This window comes from Paroedura picta, chromosome 11 (assembly GCF_049243985.1).
Source record: "Paroedura picta isolate Pp20150507F chromosome 11, Ppicta_v3.0, whole genome shotgun sequence".
Classification (NCBI taxonomy): Eukaryota; Metazoa; Chordata; class Lepidosauria; order Squamata; family Gekkonidae; genus Paroedura; species Paroedura picta.
This window is the reverse complement of record NC_135379.1, coordinates 3,011,689-3,031,113: the sequence shown is the minus strand read 5'-3', so window position 1 is coordinate 3,031,113 and position 19,425 is coordinate 3,011,689. Positions and strand designations below refer to the sequence as shown.

Below are 19,425 nucleotides of genomic sequence, written 5' to 3'. Positions count from 1 at the left end.
TCTGCTTGGCATGCAGAAGGTCCCTGGTTCGATCCCTGGCCTCTCCAGTTTAAAAGGATCGTGTAGTATCTGCCTGAGACCCTGGAAAGCTAGGAAAAGGGGGTGTGGCTCAGTGGTAGAGCCTCTGCTTGGCATGCAGAAGGTGCCAGGTTCAACTCCCGGCATCTCCAGTTAAAAGGACCAGGCAGCAGGTGAGGTGGAAGACCCCTGCCCGAGACCCTGGAGAGACGCTGCCAGTCTGAGCGGGCAATACCCATCTTGGCGGACAAAGGGCTTGATTCTTAATAAGGCAGCTTCACAGGCACCCCGCTCAGCTATTCCGGCACTTTTGCAGCTTTACGTCTGAGTTTGAACTAGAGCACAGGACGGGTTTTGGGAGCTTGTGATGGATCCCCAATTAAAAGTGACGCTCATAACCCTGTGACTGACGGGTTGATTGATTCCTCCTTGCCTGCCCGCCGTCCTCTCCCGGCCATATTAGCTGAGGATTGGCAGCTTTCAAACGTGCGGGGAAGACGGGCAGATTGTCACGCCGGGGGAAGAGGCCGTTTCAGGCCAAGCGTGAAGAAGAACGCGCCGCGGTTTCGTTAAGCCGGTTGCCGGATGGGTGCCTTCGCTGATGTCCGGGATCGGGCCTTTGGCCATGAACAATCTTGCAAGTCACGGGGACTTGGAGTCACCTTTTCTCAGCCCTGAATTATTCAGGCCTCCCAGCCGAATGAGAGCCAGAGAGGAGCGATCAATTTGGGACGAAGCAAGGGTGGCGTCGGCCGCATTAGAAGTGAGAGCTTCAAGGAGAGTTAAAGGCCAGGCCTGCAAAAAAAGGGGGGAACGGAGCTAAAAGCAGAAACCAAAGGAAAACTTGACAGTGAAGAAGACAGAGAAGAAGGCATGTGAGAAAAGATGAACATTCCTGTCTCTCCAAGCCTGAAGTCGGTCTGTGTTCAAGCCAAAATAGTCGCGGGAGAAGATTATTCAGACTCTCAAAAGGTGCCCAACAGCATTTCTCATTTTGCTTGCTTGGTTCGTTTCCCCAGAGTAGGCTCACTGCTGCACGAGGTCCTCCGTCTTTGTAAGCACAGAACCGACGGTCACCTGGATTCTCTAGAACAGGGGTAGTCCACCTGTGGTCCTCCAGATGTCCATGGACTACAATTCCCATGAGCCCCTGCCAGCGTTCGCTGGCAGGGGCTCATGGGAATTGTAGTCCATGGACATCTGGAGGACCACAGGTGGACTACCCCTGCTCTAGAGTTTAGAATGCGTATCAGTCGTTGGGACTCACTGGGCAGTAATGAGTAAAAGGCTGCCAAGGATACACTGGAGCCTCCGAGGAAAACTTATAATTTTGAAAACGAGGTTATACCCGGAACTCATTCTGGCTCCGTTATGATAAAGAAGACTCTACAGCAGGGGTGGCCAAACTGTGGCTCTCCCGATGTCCATGGACTACAATTCCCATGAGCCCCTGCCAGCACGAGCTAGTTCATAAGACATCGGGAACTGTTTGCCCCTGGTCAGCTTCCTTCTTCTTGTCTGTTTCAGGAAATTCTTACTGTGACTATCTCCACTTTTTTTAGCGGCAGGGTCCTTTCTTTCATATCAGAAACCAAATTCTCCCCGATGCAAAGGGGGTGGGGCTTTTGCCCTGCAAGGGCTCTGATTGGACGTGGGAAATACGACTGGCTGTGCAAACTTTTTAAAATGCTGCTTGCTCACCAACTGCCCCTGCAGTACAAGGGTCTTCACTGTCCATCCAGGACAGCAGCCATTTTGTGGTTGGCTTCGCTTCTGGGGGCAGCCATTTTGGGGCAGCCATGTTGCATTTACGCCTACTGCACTGCGTCAGATTTTCAGAGACGCCCGCGTACGTAGAAAGGCTGGGGGCCTAGACTTCGAAGAGACGCTTTAGAGAAAGGACAGAGGAGAACGGCTGCCAAGAATCCAAGTGCAAACAGTGCGCCAATTTATGCCGGGGCACTAATGTTATCCTCACAACAATCCTGCAAGGTAGGCTCGGCTGGGAGAGAACGGTTGGGCCAAAGTTTCCTGGTATGTTTTGGGGAAGAGGCAGGTATTTGAGTTTGGATCTCCCTGCTTCTCGGTGGACGTTCCGACTCCTCCATGCCACTCCTTCTCTGAACAAGGTGTATACTCTCACCCAAATCTACCTCACAGGGTTGTTGTGAGGAGAAAATGGAGGAGAGGAGAATGAGGAGAATGTTGCCAGGTCTGGGTTGGGAAATACCTGGAGTCTTTGGGGGTGGAGCCAGGAGGGGGCAGGATTTGGGGCTGGGAGGAGTCTCAGTAGAGTATAATGCTCCAGCATCCCCCCTCCCAAGCAGCCCTTTCCTCCAGGGGAACTGATCTCTGCAGTCTGGAGAGGAGCTGCAATTCCAGGGCATCCCCAGGTCCCACCTGGAGGCTGGCATCCCTACGACCATCCAACTGCGGGGCAACCAAGCCAATCATACCCAGGCCTACCCGATGGTCAAACTCTCCTGCCGTGACCTACTTCCCAGGGTCGTTGTGAGGATAACAAGGGAACCGAGAGGTTCACAGCCCACCCTGACTGCCTTGGAAAAAGCACAGGACTTAAAAAAAATGAATTCAAGAGGCTTCAAAGCCTCTTCCTTGTTTTCCTGGTGTTTCTTCCACCTGCAGGGAAAACACAAAGCATCTCTTATTAATGTCCGGAAGGAAAAAAACAGAGTCCTCCTCTGAAATGGTCTTTGGTGCACAGGCGCCCCCTGGTGTCTGACCGGGAGCCAGGCATGGGAAGGATTTCTCCTGCAGGACGTTGGGGGTTAAGGTGGCTTGAACCTGTCCATGGTATTGTTTCAACCAACTTGGCAATTAGTCTCTTTCAAACCACTGCTTTCTTTGCAAATGAAAAAGAGGTGTCGGTATTCATATCCAAGTTTGCATTAATTCCTACCCCTTCCACTGGCGTTGACTAGATTCAGAGGTTTAGAAGAGTTGGTTTTTATGCACTGCTTTTCTCTACCAGGAGTCTTCAAGCGGCTTACAATCACCTTCCTTTCCTCTCCCTGCAACAGACACCCTGTGAGGTAGATGGGGCTGAGAGAGCTCTGAGAGAACTGCATCTAGCCCAAGGTCACCCAGCTGGCTGCATATTGGAGGAGGAGCGGGGAATCTAACCTAGCTCTCCAGATTAGAGGCCACAACTTTTAATCACTACACCAAGCCGGCTCTCCCAAGCTGATCTAGCTGCCAACCTACCCCACACCCCAAATTAATCTAAGCGTGCCATGTGACAAGCAAATACAAAAATGTCATTTATTCTAATTGTCCATTATTTATGTACATATATACATTCATGCAAAAGAAACTGACTTTACAGACATAGACACATGATCAGTCTTCTAGATACAGTGCAAAAACATTTTTTTCGAAGGGGGGAAAGTACCTCTTTAAAGAATCTGAAACATCTTTGGCTTCAAACTGAAAGGGACCGGCTCTTGTTAAAGATGGGCAATTTGCTATTCTTTCGGGTATCCATAAGTTATGTTGTTTGCTCTTGGTAAATTTGTTGGCTTTTTGCTTGGGACGAAAGCTGGATCAGCCAGTCATATGGAAAGGTAGTGGAAAGAATTTTCAGAATTAGCAAACATTTGAACCAGTATGGAATTTTTTTTAACGAGAAGCACGTATCAATCGGCACCTTATCACTGTGTGTTGAATGCTGCATTTTCTCACCATTGCAGACAAAATGCAATGCAGAAGCCAGTGAAGGCCCCCCATACCGAAGATGGGACATCGGTCTCAACTCTTCGTTTCTCACATATAATAATCGCAGAGGCGGAAGGATGGTCCCACAGGGGTGTATGGGATGAACATTGTGCAAAGCAAAATCCGTCAACGCAGAAAGCTAAAGGTAAGAAGGGTTGTAACTTGGCCTTCTCCCTGATGTACTTGCTTTCTCGGTGCAGGGAATTCTTTTGCAAGGGAAAGGATTCAATCCGATGAGCTCTTCTGGAGGCTCACCCTTTCAGCAAAACCAAAGACCGAACTTCCACTGTGTGTGTGTTCCAACAGTGCTCATTTCCCCCCGTTAGACAGTCAAGCATGGACTTTATGAGAAAACTCCAAATTCTTGATCTCATTCTTTATTTTTGCTCTTCAAAATAAAGAAGTGGACAAAGCAGAAGGCTAGAAGGGATGGAGCAAAGTCCTTATCGGGCTGGCTTTAGGCAAGGGGCTATCTCTCTGCCTCAGTTTCACATGCGTAAGGGAATGAGAAACTTCACAGGCCTGAGACGGGGCAAGGACAACCAGATATTGGCTGCAGGTTGGGGGCAGAGATCTCTTAAATAAAAATGACTTCAGCAACTTGGCTGAAAAGTACACCCACCATACCGGGTATCCCTTCATCTCTGCTTCTAATTCGCTCTTCTAACAGGGACCTGCTTGAGCAGTGACAGGGCCAAGTTGCCAAGTGTGGAAGCAAAACAAAAATCCAAATTCTAACCCTCTGAAAAGCCAGATTCCTCTAATTTCAGCAAGGCTTCCTTTCCATTTAGTGTGAATCCCCACCCCCCACCCCCAATTGTTGGAGGCGAGTCTGCCTTGCATCTGACTGGAGAAGAAGTTGTTGTAAAACGTTGCCCGCTTATGAAAAGTTAGCCCATCAGGGAGAAAAATCTGACATGCTAGCTTTCTAGAAGCAGGGGCTGTATCAAGTCCCAGCTCTATAAATCTGGACGATCTCTATGCACACAGAACCTCACAAGGCCAGGAATTTTTAAAAAATAAAACGACACATGGGATGTAACAAACTGGCTCCCATAAAAATTATCAAAAAGGTCGACAAATATGAAAGGCTGGCTAGAAAAAGCAGAATATACAACGCGGCAGAGGCCGAAGTAGGTTTGGCTTCTAGTTATATTTGAAAACGCATGCTCAGGAATTGAGAACACGGAGTACAGAACGGTTGTGGGTCAGCGCAGCAGAGAACCTGCTCTCCTCTGTGGTTGCCAGCACAAGGACGGCTTTTAATCACAGTAACCAACCACGTGTTCTTCCCAAAGTTGAGTGAGAGTTTGCACCCGTGTCACAGTACTGGTGTGAAGCGGGTCCCTGTGCAGGTTGAAGGTGTGAGAGAAGGGCTTAATTCAGACGCTAACCCACCTCTGGGCTACCTCCCTGCAGACGGAAACTCATACCGAACATACAAAGAAGAAAACCCATCCCTGCACTTAGAAGGCTAGTGCATCAGCGAAAAGGTTTTTAGCAGGGTTTCCCAATCCTTTTTGGCCTGCTTTTCTGGCAGGGGCTCATGGGAATTGTAGTCCATGGACATCTGGAGGGCCGCAGTTTGATCACCCCTGACTTAGAGAGCAGCCTGTACAATTGTAATGTCGGCCCTTCCTACCTGCTACACTTGAGAAGCAGGGCCATTTTGGAAGTGGCACCCTAATCGCGGGATACCTTTCCATCTAGCACCCACCGAGTTTACTAAGCATTTAGTCTTGAGCGAAGACGTTACGTGTTCACTCAAGTCCCTTCCACTGATTTGCTGAGATCTTTAGTTCCTTCTGAGATTTTTTTTTAAATGCTGGTGTCAGCTGGCTCGCTGAGAGATTATGCATTTCATTGTTTTTAAATGCTGGACTTCAGGTGCTTATTGCTGTGTTTTGACTGCATTATGTCTTCTAGGGTTGCTGGAGGGGGATCTCATTTAAAATGTCCAAGCTACACTGGGGACCTGTTGATTGAAGGGTGGGATCAAGACAGTGCTGCTCTCAATACGTCCTCATTCCAGAGTGTAGCCATGTCGGTTTCCTGCCTCGATCGGAGGCCAGTAGCACCTTAAAAAACCCACAGAGTGGGGAGAAGGACCTTTTAAGAGTCAAAGCTCCCTTCATCGTATGCAAGAGCTCTGGCTCTCAAAATGTCTATATGCAAAGCCTCTGTCTCTAAGGTGTTGCTGGACTCAAATGAACACATACAGGCGTATCAAAACTGCTACATCTCTGCTGGTTAGAGATGCTCTGTGCCATTAGAGGCAATTTGCCAAATGCTTGTTCTACACAGCAGGAGCCTGGATATTATTTCTTTATTATTATTTATTATATTGATATACCACCTCCCTTTCGGCTCAGGTAAGCCGTCAGCCTCACTGGGCAATGCAGGCTTCCTTTCCTGGATCGGTGCCCGTCCCCAAAAAGCTCCACCCCATTTTTAGCTTCTTCACGCAGTTCTGAGTTGACCCGCAGAGGATTCAGACAGGCCTGGTAGAACGCCATGTCGCTGAAGTTATTCCACCCCCTCCAGTAACGGAGTGGAGGGGGTGGGGTCATGACTCTTTTCCTAATTAGCAATTCCAAGAGCAGGAAAATCTCCCTGCTGGGTCAAAGACTCAAGTACTGCAACGGGCAGAAGTGCCATCCTATAGATCAGGGGTAGTCAAACTGCGGCCCTCCAGATATCCTTGGACTACAATTCCCATGAGCCCCTGCCAGCGTTCACTGGCAGGGGCTCCTGGGAATTGTAGTCCATGGACATCTGGAGGGCTGCAGTTTGACTACCCCTGATCTAGATCTTGCTGGACCATGCCACTCCGGCCCCCAGAAAGGGGGCTCCACTGCTTTGAATGTCTTGCACCCAAAATTCAAGTCAAAAGAACCCGAACCCTGCCTGCCATTTAAGGAGAGAGCTGTGCTATAGGCTCTTCGCCAGATCTCCTAGCTTTCTACTCGCGGGGGGGCACTTTTGATGGGGGTGGGAAGGATTTGAACGCACAATCCTCATCTGCAGGCTGAAGTCCATGAAGCGCTTTGCAGTTGTGCAGGATGTGTGGGGTGGCCCTCGGGGTGCTCCAAGGAGACTGCGAAGACCTGGTCGGACCTTTGGTGGTGACCTCTGCAATTCTAGACGGTGGATGGGAGTGGCCAATGCGGCAGAGTCCTTGCGAAGGATCGACACCGACTTTTGGTGCAACGAAGCCCTCGTTTTCCGCAGACGGCGCAGGAAGACCAGCCCTTTTGGCCTGACACCCTGGGGTGCAGCTTCAGGTAAGCTGAGGCATGACCCAATTGGCCCCCGTTTGCTGAGCTCACGTCACAACTGTCAATGAGGCTTCTTTCTGTCTTCCGCTGTCGTCTACTGAGGCTAAATGGGCAGATGTCATCCAGGATGGTCGGTTCTTTTAAGCTAGCTCTTCATTCAGGGCCTGTTCCAGGATGTGAGAACGTAACGAGAACCCTGCTCGATCAGACCAGTGGTCCAGCTAGACCAGCCTCCTGCCTCACACAGCGGCCAGCCAGTTCCTCTGGATGGTCAACAACAGGGCATGAAGGCTGCGGCCTTCCCGAGAAGAACAGAAGAACAGCCCTGCTGGATCAGACCAGTGATCCATCCAGTCTAGCTTCCCATCTCAGTGACCAACCCGTTGCTCCAGCCAGCCAGCAACAGGGTGTATAGGCCGAGGACTTCCCTGATAAGAACTTCAGAAGAGCCCTGCTGGGTCAGAGCAGGGGTCCATCTAGTCCAGCACCATGCAGCGGCCAGCCAACTCCTCTGGCAGAGAGCCCAAGACCTTCTCCCTTGATGTTGCCTCCTGGCTCTGGGATTCAGAGGTTTCGTGCCTCTAAATGTGGAGCCACCATTGACCAACAGATCCTCCCTGAATCTCTCCGATCCCCCTTTGAAGCCATCTGTTCCTGTGGTTATCACGACGTCCTCCTGCAGCTAATCGGTCCCTGGGTAAAAGCAGCATCTCCTGTTGTCCGTCCGGAACCTACTGCCCGTCAGCTTCACCGGATGCCCTCGAGAGACGGTCGCACGCCGTTTAGAAGCATTTGCGTGCCCAGATCACCTGAGCTTCCGGACCGTCCTCTGAATTGCACAAATTAGCCCACAACAAATTGGTGCATGGAGGATCCTGCCTCGGGAGGAGCAACCCTACCTTCCGGTCCCTTTCCCCCTACGAAATCATGACCGCTTGATGCTAGAAAACCCCCTCTCAAGAAAGAGAACCACGGCCTTTTAGAAAAGAATCCCCCCCTGCTTCCGAGGCGAATGCCCAACAGTATGAAAAGTCATTCCTCCCCCAAGTTTTTAAAAACAGTTGGCATTCCTCGCTGGCTTTCATACTCCGCAGTCCGGCTGCTTCTCTCTGACCTGCCGAGTGAGGATCTGATGCGCCGACAGTGAGGCCACGCCGACGTGGAAAAGGATCTGCCAGACGTTCCTCAGTCCGTGCAAGTAGAAGTTGCACGCGCACACGGCGACGAAAAGCACAAAGACCTTGACCCGCCGCGCTGAACTGTAGAACAGGTAAAGGTAACACTGTAAGAAAGACGAGAGCACCAGAGAGGTGGTGAGCGGCACACCGGAGGGAAAGGCTGGACGCCCGTTAACGGAACACAAGAGCTTTAGGGCGCTTCCGCTCCTGCAGAATGTGCTCCCGCCCCTCCCCAGACCCAAATTGTCAGGTTTGGTCCATGAATAACAAACAGCCAAAGTGGTAGAAAAGAGCCAAAGTCCAGGAGGATCTCAAAGCAGGCTTTCTTGATGGCCCTGGAAGGGTTTCATAGAATCACAGAATCATAGAGTTGGAAGGGGCCATAGAGGCCATCTAGTCCAACCCCCTGCTCAACGCAGGATCAGCCCTAAGCATCCTAAAGCATCCAAGAAAAGTGTATATCCAACCTTTGCTTGAAGACTTCCAGTGAGTGGGAGCTCACCACCTCCTTAGGCAGCCTATTCCACTGCTGAACTACTCTGACTGTGAAAAACTTTTTCCTGATATCTAGCCTATATCGTTGTACTTGAAGTTTAAACCCATTACTGCGTGTCCTCTCCTCTGCAGCCAACAGAAACAGCATCCTGCCCTCCTCCAACCTTTCAAATACTTAAAGATTCACAAGGCTCCTCCCCTGTTGCACATTTTGGCTACCTTTAAGGGGCCACTGGACTCCTGCTCTTTTCCTGAGTGGATGGGTGTTAATTAATATTTAATATCTATATATTTTAGTTTTTTTATCATTTATTGGGTGAGAGGGCCATGTATGGTCATGTCAACCCACACACCCTCCCTAAATGGCCAATGATGGGAAGGGGAGGGGCCCCAGGGAGGCGTGTCCACAGCTCTGCTTCCCAACCATATTCTGCCTGATCGCACCACTTCTAGGGGTTCTCTATGCCTGAAAAATATTTCAAAAAGTTGAGAAGGGCTGGCTTAAAGGCTAACAAATTTGTGGTTGGGGGGGAGCGTTTCTTTATTAATTTAAGTTATATACCACCTCCCAGAGCGGCTCAGGGCGATGTACAACAGGAGTCACAAGTATAAATTCAGTGGCATAAGTAAAATTAAAACCTTATCTCGATACAAAACATTAAAACTTTAACGCGTACTAGTGCAATCAGTGCTATCTCCTTCTGGAGTAGTCGGCTGGCAGCTTCTTTGTGGGAGGGGGTTTCCTGGGGAAGAGGGGAGCATCTGATACTCTGAAGAAGTGAGCAGTGATTCATGAAGCTCCAGCCCTGTTGCACATTTTGGCTGCCTTTAAGGGGCCACTGGACTCCTGCTCTTGTCTACTCACTTGAGAAGAAGAAGAAGAGTTGGTTCTTATATGCCACTCTTCCCTACCCGAAGGAGGCTCAAAGCGACTTACCATCGCCTTCCCCTTCCTCTCCCCACAACAGACACCCTGTGAGGTGGGTGAGGCTGAGAGAGCCCTGATATTACTGGAGAAGAAGAAGAGTTGGTTCTTATATGCCACTCTTCCCTACCCGAAGGAGGCTCAAAGCGACTTACCATCGCCTTCCCCTTCCTCTCCCCACAACAGACACCCTGTGAGGTGGGTGAGGCTGAGAGAGCCCTGATATTACTGGAGAAGAAGAGTTGGTTCTTATATGCCGCTTTTCCCTACCCAAAGGAGTCTCAAAGCGGCTTATAGTCACCTTCCCTTTCCTCTCCCCACAACAGACACCCTGTGAGGTGGGTGAGGCTGAGAGAGCCCTGATATTACTGGAGAAGAAGAGTTGGTTCTTATATGCCGCTTTTCCTTACCCGAAGGAGGCTCAAAGCGGCTTACAGTCGCCTTCCCATTCCTCTCCCCAGAACAGACACCCTGTGGGGTGGGTGAGGCTGAAAGAGCGTTGATATCACTGCCCGGTCAGAACAGTTTTATCAGTGCCATGGCGAGCCCAAGGTCACCCAGCTGGCTGCATGTGGGGGTGCGCAGAATCGAACCTGGCATGCAGAATTAGAAGTCCGCACTCCTAACCACGACACCAAACTGGCTCTCTAAAGTTCCTAGCTGGAGAGAAGGTGACGAAAGAGGCCATTGCAAAGGCAAACCACAATGTGAGCTAAATTATGACCACACGACCCAGCTAGGGTAAAATAATCCCTGGTTTCCGGTTCTCCTCACAACAACCTGGCGAGGTAGGATAGGCTGAAGGGGTGTGATGGGCTTGAGGTCACCCAGTAAGCTGCCATGGGAAGAGTGGGGACTTGAACCTGGGGTTTCCCAGATGCTTGTCCGGGACTCTTAGCTAGCACACCAGGCTGGCATGCTGCAGTTCTTTCTATATTAAAACAGGAATAAGCCAAATGTGCTGCCAAAGTATCGCGAAAGCAGGCAGGTCACTTACCAATAAGAAGCAAGCTACGAAAGGTACGAGGAAGGCAATTACGTTTCCCATTCCTTTGCGATCTTCCTGTTGGGGGATAATTTGGAGATCAAATCAATGCGTTTTCGTACACAAGGAAATTTAAAAAATATTGTTTGCCAGCTTGCCTGCCCGTCACCTCTCGGTCACACGGGCAGGAGAATGAACAGTGGACTAGGGTAGTGCTTCAAGTGTCAGATTGAAATTTGTGGGCCCTGAGTTTGAATCCACACCCAGCTGGAAAGCATGCCTCAAGCCAGACTAACTGGGATGAAGGTGGAAGGGAAACAGAAAAAGGAGAGGAAGCAGTTGGTTTTTATATCCCACTGTCCTCTACCCGGAGTCCCAAAGCGGCTTAAAATCCCCTTCCCTTGTCCCCCCACAAGGGGACACTCCATGAGGTAGGTGGGGCTAACGGAGCTCTAAAAGAACTGTAACTGGACCAAGGTCACCCAGCTGGCTGCATGTGGAGGAGCGGGGAATCAAACTTCTACAGATTAGAGTCCGGCACTCTTTAACTACACCACCATGTTGGCTATGTGGCCCTCCAGATGTCCATGGACTACAATTCCCATGAGCCCCTGCCAGCATTCGCTGGCAGGGGCTCATGGGAATTGTAGTCCATGGACATCTGGAGGGCCGCAGTTTGACTACCCCTGCTGTTAAGAGTGACAGGAAGAGTTCCACCACCGTCTACTGCAGCCGACCTGGCAAAGCGGACTCCTCTTTGCATGACACTGATCATGAGATGAACGTGGAACTGAGCACCCGGCACCTGGGTGGTTCCACCCAAGTAGCACACTTGCCCATCAAGTCACCTCTTGAGTTACCTGGAAGGAGTACTCCGCGAGGTGAACGCCTCGAATGAGATTCAGTGCCCCGCACATGATGTTGAGGACGAGAGACAAGATGCCCACCGGAGACACGGGTTCCATCCTATACGTGGAGGCTTTGGGTCCGTTGGAAAAAAAGGGGGGGGGATAAAATAAGGAAGAAGAGCTAGTTTTTTATACCCTGCCTTCCCTGCCTCTCCCCACAAGACCTGTGAGGCAGGTGGGGCTGGGAGAGTTCTGGCAGGACTGCTCTGTGAGGACAGCTCTAAACAGGACTGCGACTAGCCCAAGGTCACCCACCTGGCTGCCTGTGGGGGAGTGGGAATGAAACCCAGCTGGCCAAATTAGAAGCTGCCGCTCTCAAACTCTACACTCCCTGACAATTGTCAACACGGGGGTTTCCTGTAGCATTATTTTTCATGTGTTTGTTTTTCAGCCTTAGCCCTGGCCTGGAGGAGCACTCTGTCCCATGAGATTAAACAATTCCGGAGGGCCTGCAAGACAGAGTCATTCTGCCAGGCCGACGGTTCAGGCCAGGAAATTGACACCGACAAAATGTCGTCCTTCCTGTCTGAACCCCAAATAGGAAACCATCTTGAAGAAATCTGCCTGAACTCCAACTGAGTTCCCATCCCGTCTCCACGCCCACCCACTCCCGCCCAAGACTTTTAACTATGATGAAGAGTTTAATCTAACCCAGGGGTAGTCAAACTGCGGCCCTCCAGATGTCCATGGACTACAATTCCCAGGAGCCCCTGCCAGCGTTCGCTGGCAGGGGCTCCTGGGAATTGTAGTTCATGGACATCTGGAGGGCCGCCGTTTGACTACCCCTGATCTAACCTAACTAATTTTAAGACTTAAACTCGATTTATTTAATTCATCTTGCTGTGTTAATTTATCTGAAGGTATTTTTTGATTTTCAATGTTCTCCCCCTCTTCCTACAGGATTCTCACAGAGGTGTTCACGGTTCTCTGTCATTGCTTTTTCTTCTCAACGACCCTCCGAGGGAGGCTATCTGGAAAGAGAGCAGCGGCTAAAGCTCATCCTGCAGGGAGGCCAACCTCCAGGTGCATGCTGGGGGCCTCCCAGCATTACCATTGATCCCTCAGACGACCACGGCTGCTCTGGAGGCAGACTCTATTCTAATGAAGATCTTCCCTTCCCCCTAACCCTTCCCAGACTCCACCGTCAAAACTTCCAGGTATTTCCAAACCTGGAACTGCCAACCCTATACTTCAGTGAGTTTCATGACAGAGGGGGATTTGAACTCGGGTCCCAGTCCAACGCACAGGGTCCAATGGCACTTACCGGACTCTAGGGGGAGCTCTGCATGCCCATTCATCATCCCATTCGCCAGCTCCGCCTCTTCCAGCTTCACCTGCATGGGAGGACGCAGCCGTAGCTCTTCCTGGATTTTATCAAAGTTGAGCTTCGTTGGGGCGCAGCTGGTGTAATTGAAGCGGCTCTTGACTTTCTGGATGACGTTGTCTGCAAGGGAGGAAGCCAGCAATGCTGATTTAGCACTTATTCCATATTAAGCCAAGGGGCTGCACAGTCAGGTGCTGCAGATCCATTCTACTCAGGGCGATGCTCTCTCCCAGTGCAATGAAGCGTCCTCTTGGATCCGTCCAAAAGTTCTTTGTGCCAGAAAGTAATCCCACACCGAGCGGGCTGGATCTGTGGCGTCCAGTGTGTTACAAGTCAAATCAGTCTTCTGGGCCAGCTCCTAAGAGAAAAGAGGGAAAGGGGGGGGGCAGCACAACAGGGAGACCCCAGCAGCCACTCACCGAATTCCAGGAAAGCGTACGGCCGGGAAGCGAGGCCTACGCTCGTGGTGTCGTAGGCTGTGGCGAATTCCCACTGCAGCTCTTCCAGAAAGCAAAACGCCATGACGGCTGGGAAACGGCTGGCACAGATGCCCATGCAGGCCACTTCCCCGCAAGAATGGAAGCTGGGAATGAAAAGAAGCCAAAATCCGTTGTGAGCACCAAGCAGGACGCCCAGGAGAACTGGCGCGGGGAGGGGCGGGTCTGTATTTTGAATAGATTTTATATACGAGAGGAAGTCAAAAAGTATTGCTGCAGCATCACAGAAGGCTTTACTAAACAAAAATATCAAAACATGAATCTACTGATTTTCGATATGTCCCTATAGGAGGCGGTGTTTCCACCTCTCTCTCCTTGCAGAGAGGGGCTGTCTATGAAATGAATATTACATTTTAAAAGACAACCCTTCCCCAGAGAATTGTGTGCTCTTCTCATTGGACGACCCTCGAAGAATGAGCAGGCGCATTGTTGAGATGGGGGAAAACATTCCTCAGCGCAACTTCCCCGGCCTTCTCCTCCCCTACGCAGTTTCCAATTTCCTGAAAACTTCTTCATCATAAGCCCCTGTGATTGATCATTCTGTGTACTTTGAGAAAATCATTTTGGACTAGTTGGCCTGTGTGGCCCCTTCCAACTCTATGATTCTATGATTTTGTTTGGAATAAACTTTTCCCTCCATATTTATATACCGCCACGTTCCATTCAAACTCAGGGCGGGTTCACAATCAAACGATAAAAACCAGTAGAACCCCATTAAAAACCCGTTAAGATTAACATTAAACAACGGGCATTAATGCTTAGTGTTAATGTTAATTTTAATGGGCTTTAATGGGGTTATACTGATTTTTATCGTTTTATTGTGAACCGCCGCAAGTCCGAATGGAATGCAGCGGTATATAAATATAAAAATAAAATAAGTAAATAAAATATAAAGATGGTGATACAGAGTTCTAACCCCCCACCCTCTCCCTTTGTCCAACTATGGGGGGCCAAGAGCTCTTTCTCATTGGGAGCTAGGGTCCTGATTTACCCATGCGAAGGTCATCCATCAATGGAGACTCTGGGACCCATCATGGCCTTAGCCATATGCTTGGTGGAAGAGCTGTCTTACAGTCCCTGCGGAAAGCTGACAGTTCCGCCAGGGCCCATAGCTCTTCCGGGAGCTCATTCCACCAGGTTGGGGCCAGGTTCAAAAAGGGCCTGGTCGAGGCCGGACAAATGTCCCGGGGGTCCAGGACAGCCAGAAAATTCATACCCGCAGAGCACAGGGCCCTGTGGGGGGCATAAGGGGATAGGCAGTCCCGCAGATAAGCAGGGTCCTTGTCCACATATGGGCTGGAACCCTAGTGGGAATATTTTTTAAATTACCCACGTAAAACAGTGGGACAGAATAGTGGAAGGAGAGGGGATGCGAAGGATCTAATTCAATCTTTTGCCCTAAACCCTTGACGTTACAGGAACCTGGACATGGCCATGCAAAATGCAGAGTTAGGGCCTGTGCAGAAATTATGCCTCTCTTGACTCTCTTGTCATTTTTAATGCTTCTTAATCAACACGCAGGCTGCTTTCCAGAACGAGACTGTGGGTCCATTGTCATCTGCCCAAACCGCATCTCCTGATGTGTGCTTAGGCTCACACAGGCTCAGGAAGTGGCCCAGCGAGAAAACAGAGGGAAACGTCAAGAATATGGCAGTCCAACAGCTTTACATAACGTTGAAACCAAAACACAAGTCCCGGGCTCACAAGTGCAAAGAGGTCTCTGAAAACATCCAGATGGAACAATTATAACATCGAAAGAGGAGGAGGACAGGATCTTTCCACAAAGCCTCCTCAAGTTCTAACTGCCTGCCAAGGCTTGTAGATCACCCATCAGGTCTTCCCCTGGTAAGAGCCTAAAAAGAGCCCTGCCGGATCAGATCAGCGAGGGTCCATCTAGTCCAGCATCCCGTCTCACGTAGGCGACGATCAGTTCGTCTCACTAGAATATCTGAATAACCCTGTTGGATGAGACCAACAGTCCAATTAGACCAGCATCCCGCCTCATGCAGTGACCAAACAGTTCTCCTGGAGCGACTATGACAAGCGTAGAGGCTGAGGTCTTTTCGCTGCTGTTGGCCATCCAGAGGAGCTGGTTGGCCACACTGTGTGAATCAGGATGCTGGACTGGACAGAGCACTGGTCCGATCCAGCAGAGCTCTTCTGGTGTTCTTATATGGAGATGGCCTTGGCCCCTCTGCCCCATTGTTGGCCCTCCAGAGGGACTGGCTGGCCCCTGGGTGAGACAGGAGGCTGGACTGGATGGACCCTCCCTGGTCTGACCCAGCAGGGCTCTTCCTATGTGTTTATTAGTTATTATTAAACGAATGTATATTCACGTCATAGTAAATGAATTGCTTTACGTTCATCGCCTTGGGGAAAACCATTTGCGTAGAAGGGTGTCACAGAAAAGATGTAAAGAAATAAATTAAAGCTATACAAAATAATCAGATCCTTGCAAATATCCCGGTTTGTTTACAGAATGCAGGCTTTCCTGTTACAGAATCCAGAATTACTTTGTTTAGCGTTGACTTTTCTTTGGTGACGTGCAGAGTTTTATGTGCACAGCTCTCACGAAAGGTGTGTGTGATTCTTTAAAAAAGGCTTGTCAAAACAAGGGACAACCTCCATCAACGCATGGCCCCCATCACCCTTGACTCTTTCACAGGCTTCCCCTTCGGATTTTATCTTATCGAGAGACAGCATTGCGGAAGAAGGACCAGGGGTGCTCCACTGCCTGCTGCTTCAGGCTATTTTAAGGAGCACTGACATTTCTCGCCACCGCAAGGTTGCTTACTGTATGCTGAGGTCACGTTCTTTGGCCGTCCCCCGCTCCGGATACCGTGTCAGGACGGACGACAGGGCCTTGAGCCTCTTCCGGCATTCCAGGAAGTCCTGGTCGAGGTGGAAGTCCGTGGAGGCAGAGAGAGGAAGCCCGTCTCTCACCCGCACCACGCAGGCAAAGAGAATCATGGACATCCTCCGCAGAACTCATGGGGAGCGCCTGGAAAGAAACACGCACAAGTGAACACACACGGAGTGGCCTCCTGCTGAAGCAGATGGAATCTCAAGGAGAGGTCTTTTACACCAGGGGTAGTCAACCTGTGGCCCTCCAGATGTCCATGGACTACAATTCCCATGAGCCCCTGCCAGCAAACGCTGGCAGGGGCTCATGCGAATTGTAGTCCATGGACATCTGGAGGACCACAGGTTGACTACCCCTGTTTTACATCACCTGGCCCTTTTGAACCGGAGATGCCGGGGATTGAACCCGAAACCTTCTGCAGGCCAAGCAGACAGTCTGTCACTGAGCCACTGAAGTCTCTCACATCACCTCCTCCTTGTTCCTTTTAACTGGAGATGCTGGGGATTGAACCCAAGACCTTCTGCGTGCCAAGCCAATGCTCTACCACTGTACCACAGCCCTTCCACCCTCAACATTAGAAACCACATGTTTCATCCAGAAAATCTACAACATTTTTCCTGGGGGAAAAGGATCATGGCAATGCGGGCCATCTAGTCCCACGCCCTGCTCAGTGCAGGATCAGCCTCAAGCATCTAGGAGAAGGATCTGTCCAGCCATTGCCTGAAGACTGCCACCTCCTTCGGCAGCCCATTCCACTGCTAAATTACTCTGTGAATATTTTGTCCCTGATATCTAGTCAGGGCTGTTCTGCAAGTAGTTTAAACCTTCATTCCTTTTGGAAGAAAGACTCTTAACTGAGACTATGTGGCTTCGATGGGGGTGAGGTCTACAAATTTTGGAGGATATTCAGGGGCAACCTGAGATGCCTCATTTCCCAGGGACGTGGGGTTGTAAGGCAGGAATTTCCAACCAAGGTTCTGGGGATCCCTGGGAAACGCTATGCGAGAGCTCCCCAAGGGTTACGGGGCCTCTCCCAGGAGTTTGGATGGCCGCTGACATCACTAGATGTCCCTGGAGCCCACTTCCCCGGTTGCTTTACAGGCTAAGTCTCTTTCTCCACAATGAAAAAGCAGCAAATGATCAACTGATTGACTGATTGACTGATTGATTGATCCATTGATCGATTGATTGGCTGGCTCCCACATCTTATTTCTGCGCCCACTTCTCGGAAGAGGCACATCACTACTTCCAGGGTTCCTTGAGGCCTGAATAATATTTCAGGGTTCCTCCGCAGCCAAAAGGCTGGAAAACGTCAGATTGCTGACCCTGCCTTGGCTGATTCCCAGCAACTTGAACTTTGGGCAGGACAAGATTGCTTCAACGTCTGGGAACCTGACTTCCAACTGGAAGGCCTCCCTTGGCCTTGTTATCTTTGGAGAGCAGGGAAAGGCGCTGTAACTCGACACCAGGAGCCAACAAGCCCTAAGCCCTGTCTCTCTCCCCCAAGTGACACATGACAAGCAGAATCACCCTAGAACAAAGTCTGAATCCAGCAGCACCTGTGAGACCAACGAAGCTTAATGCTGAATAGAAGTTTTCGTATGCACACAAAAGCTTACAACCCAGAATTAAAACTTCGTTGGCGACTGGATCCATGCTTTGTTCTGATGCTGCAGGCCGACACAGTGACCTACCGGAATCAATGTCTCTGAAAAGGTGTGCGTGCACACGAAAGCTTTGACCCAAAATTAAACTCCATTAGTCTTCAAGGTGCTGCCAGAGTCGAACTTTGTTCTGTTGCTCCAGAGCAGGGGTAGTCAAACTGCGGCCCTCCAGATGCCCATGGACTACAATTCCCATGAGCCCCTGCCAGCATTCGCTGGCAGGAGCTCCTGGGAATTGTAGTCCATGGACATCTGGAGGGCCGCAGTTTGACTACCCCTGCTCCAGAGCAAGGTGCCCAGCCACCTGAAGGAATTACACCAAACATTAAAGAGGACAGCTGATGGTCATCATGGGGGTCTCATTGAACGAATACCCTAGATCTGCTAATATACTCTCCTCTTATATTTGTAGTCTGGTGATTTCCGTTTCAATGTCTGAAAAAGTTTGCATGCACATGAATGCTCACAGCTTGTATAAAACTTTGTTCTTCTTAAGGGTGCCCCTGAACGCAAACTTTGTTCCACTCTGGCAATGGCTCTCCTGAGTCTTAGGCAGACAGAGGTCTTGCACTTCACCTCCTGCCTGGTGCTTTTAACTGGAGACGCTGGGGATTGAACCTGGGACCTTCTGCAGGCCACTGCTTCCAGCAATGCAAGAGACAGCCCAAAGGCAGCTGTTCCAGCAGGCCTACAGTGGAAGCCCTGATGGACCATCAAGCTTATATCTCAAGTGTGTGGGTGCGCAAAAACGTATATCTGAAATAGTGTGCATGCATGCACACAAAGGCTTGTACCTGAAGTCGTATGCATGCACACAAAAGCCAATATCTGAAGAAGTGTGTGCTCACAAAAGCTTATGCCTGACGCGCGTGTGCACACGGAAGCTTACATCTGAAGAAGGGTGTGTGCACAAAGGAACCTTTACCCAAAAGGAAACTGTGGTTGCTTTCAGCGGTGCTGCTGGACTCAGACTTTGTGACCTCAATGTTGGGGGTATGGGGGGGGTGCTTTTAAGCTAATTAACCAAGGCCCGGGCTTCTCTTCTCCAGGCCAGCTGGCATCCCCGCCCCCCTCACCTTTTGCACCCCCCGCATTCAGAATCCCATTCGGGGTTTTATTTATTTATTTATTTTAAAGGAGCTCATAATTGTTTAAAAGCATGATCTCCTCCAGGCCAGTTGGCAACCGCGACCCCCAAACAGCCTGACCCCCCACCCACCACCTAATCTGCATAGCCCCGCCCCTTTCCACCCACCCCACCCAACCCCCGCGCGCCCGGCTCTCACGTCGTCCTGCCTCCCGCGGGCCTCGCCGTCCAGCGACCGGGCAGGCGGCGGAGGAAGCGGCCTCCACCACAACAAACCCGCCCACTTCCGCCCACAGAGCCCGCGGCGGCCGGAGCGGCGCCCGGCGCCATAGAACCGGCGGGAAGGAGCGTCGCCAGTCGGCCGGGCGTGCGGGGAAGGCCGTTCGGCTCAAGGGGGCGCAGTCACTGTCGTCCGCGCGCCGCGACGTCCGGGTTAAAAGCGAAAGCTTGCCTCGGCTCGCGGAGGGT

General features: G+C 50.7%; 1 protein-coding gene and 1 non-coding gene across 3 annotated transcripts; one reads left to right on the top strand and one right to left on the bottom strand.

Annotated features, from left to right (window-relative positions):
- The first annotated feature begins 98 nt into the window (after nt 1-98).
- Nucleotides 99-170, top strand: TRNAA-GGC (transfer RNA alanine (anticodon GGC)). The gene has a single exon. It is a non-coding gene; the product is annotated as a tRNA-Ala (tRNA).
- Nucleotides 171-3,286: 3,116 nt separating this feature from the next.
- Nucleotides 3,287-19,305, bottom strand: SEC22C (SEC22 homolog C, vesicle trafficking protein). Of its 2 annotated transcripts, none has more exons than XM_077303008.1 (7): nt 19,157-19,305; nt 16,138-16,344; nt 13,266-13,429; nt 12,787-12,966; nt 11,475-11,593; nt 10,627-10,692; nt 3,287-8,313 (listed from the first exon to the last, which is right to left on the bottom strand). In XM_077303008.1, the coding sequence occupies exons 2-7, from the start codon at nt 16,317-16,319 to the stop codon at nt 8,113-8,115; spliced, it is 912 nt and encodes a 303-aa protein (XP_077159123.1). In that variant the 5' UTR covers nt 16,320-16,344; nt 19,157-19,305; the 3' UTR covers nt 3,287-8,112. The 2 variants fall into 2 exon arrangements, with proteins under 2 accessions (XP_077159123.1, XP_077159122.1); XM_077303007.1 differs by having other exon boundaries at nt 3,287-8,290.
- Nucleotides 19,306-19,425: the final 120 nt, after the last annotated feature.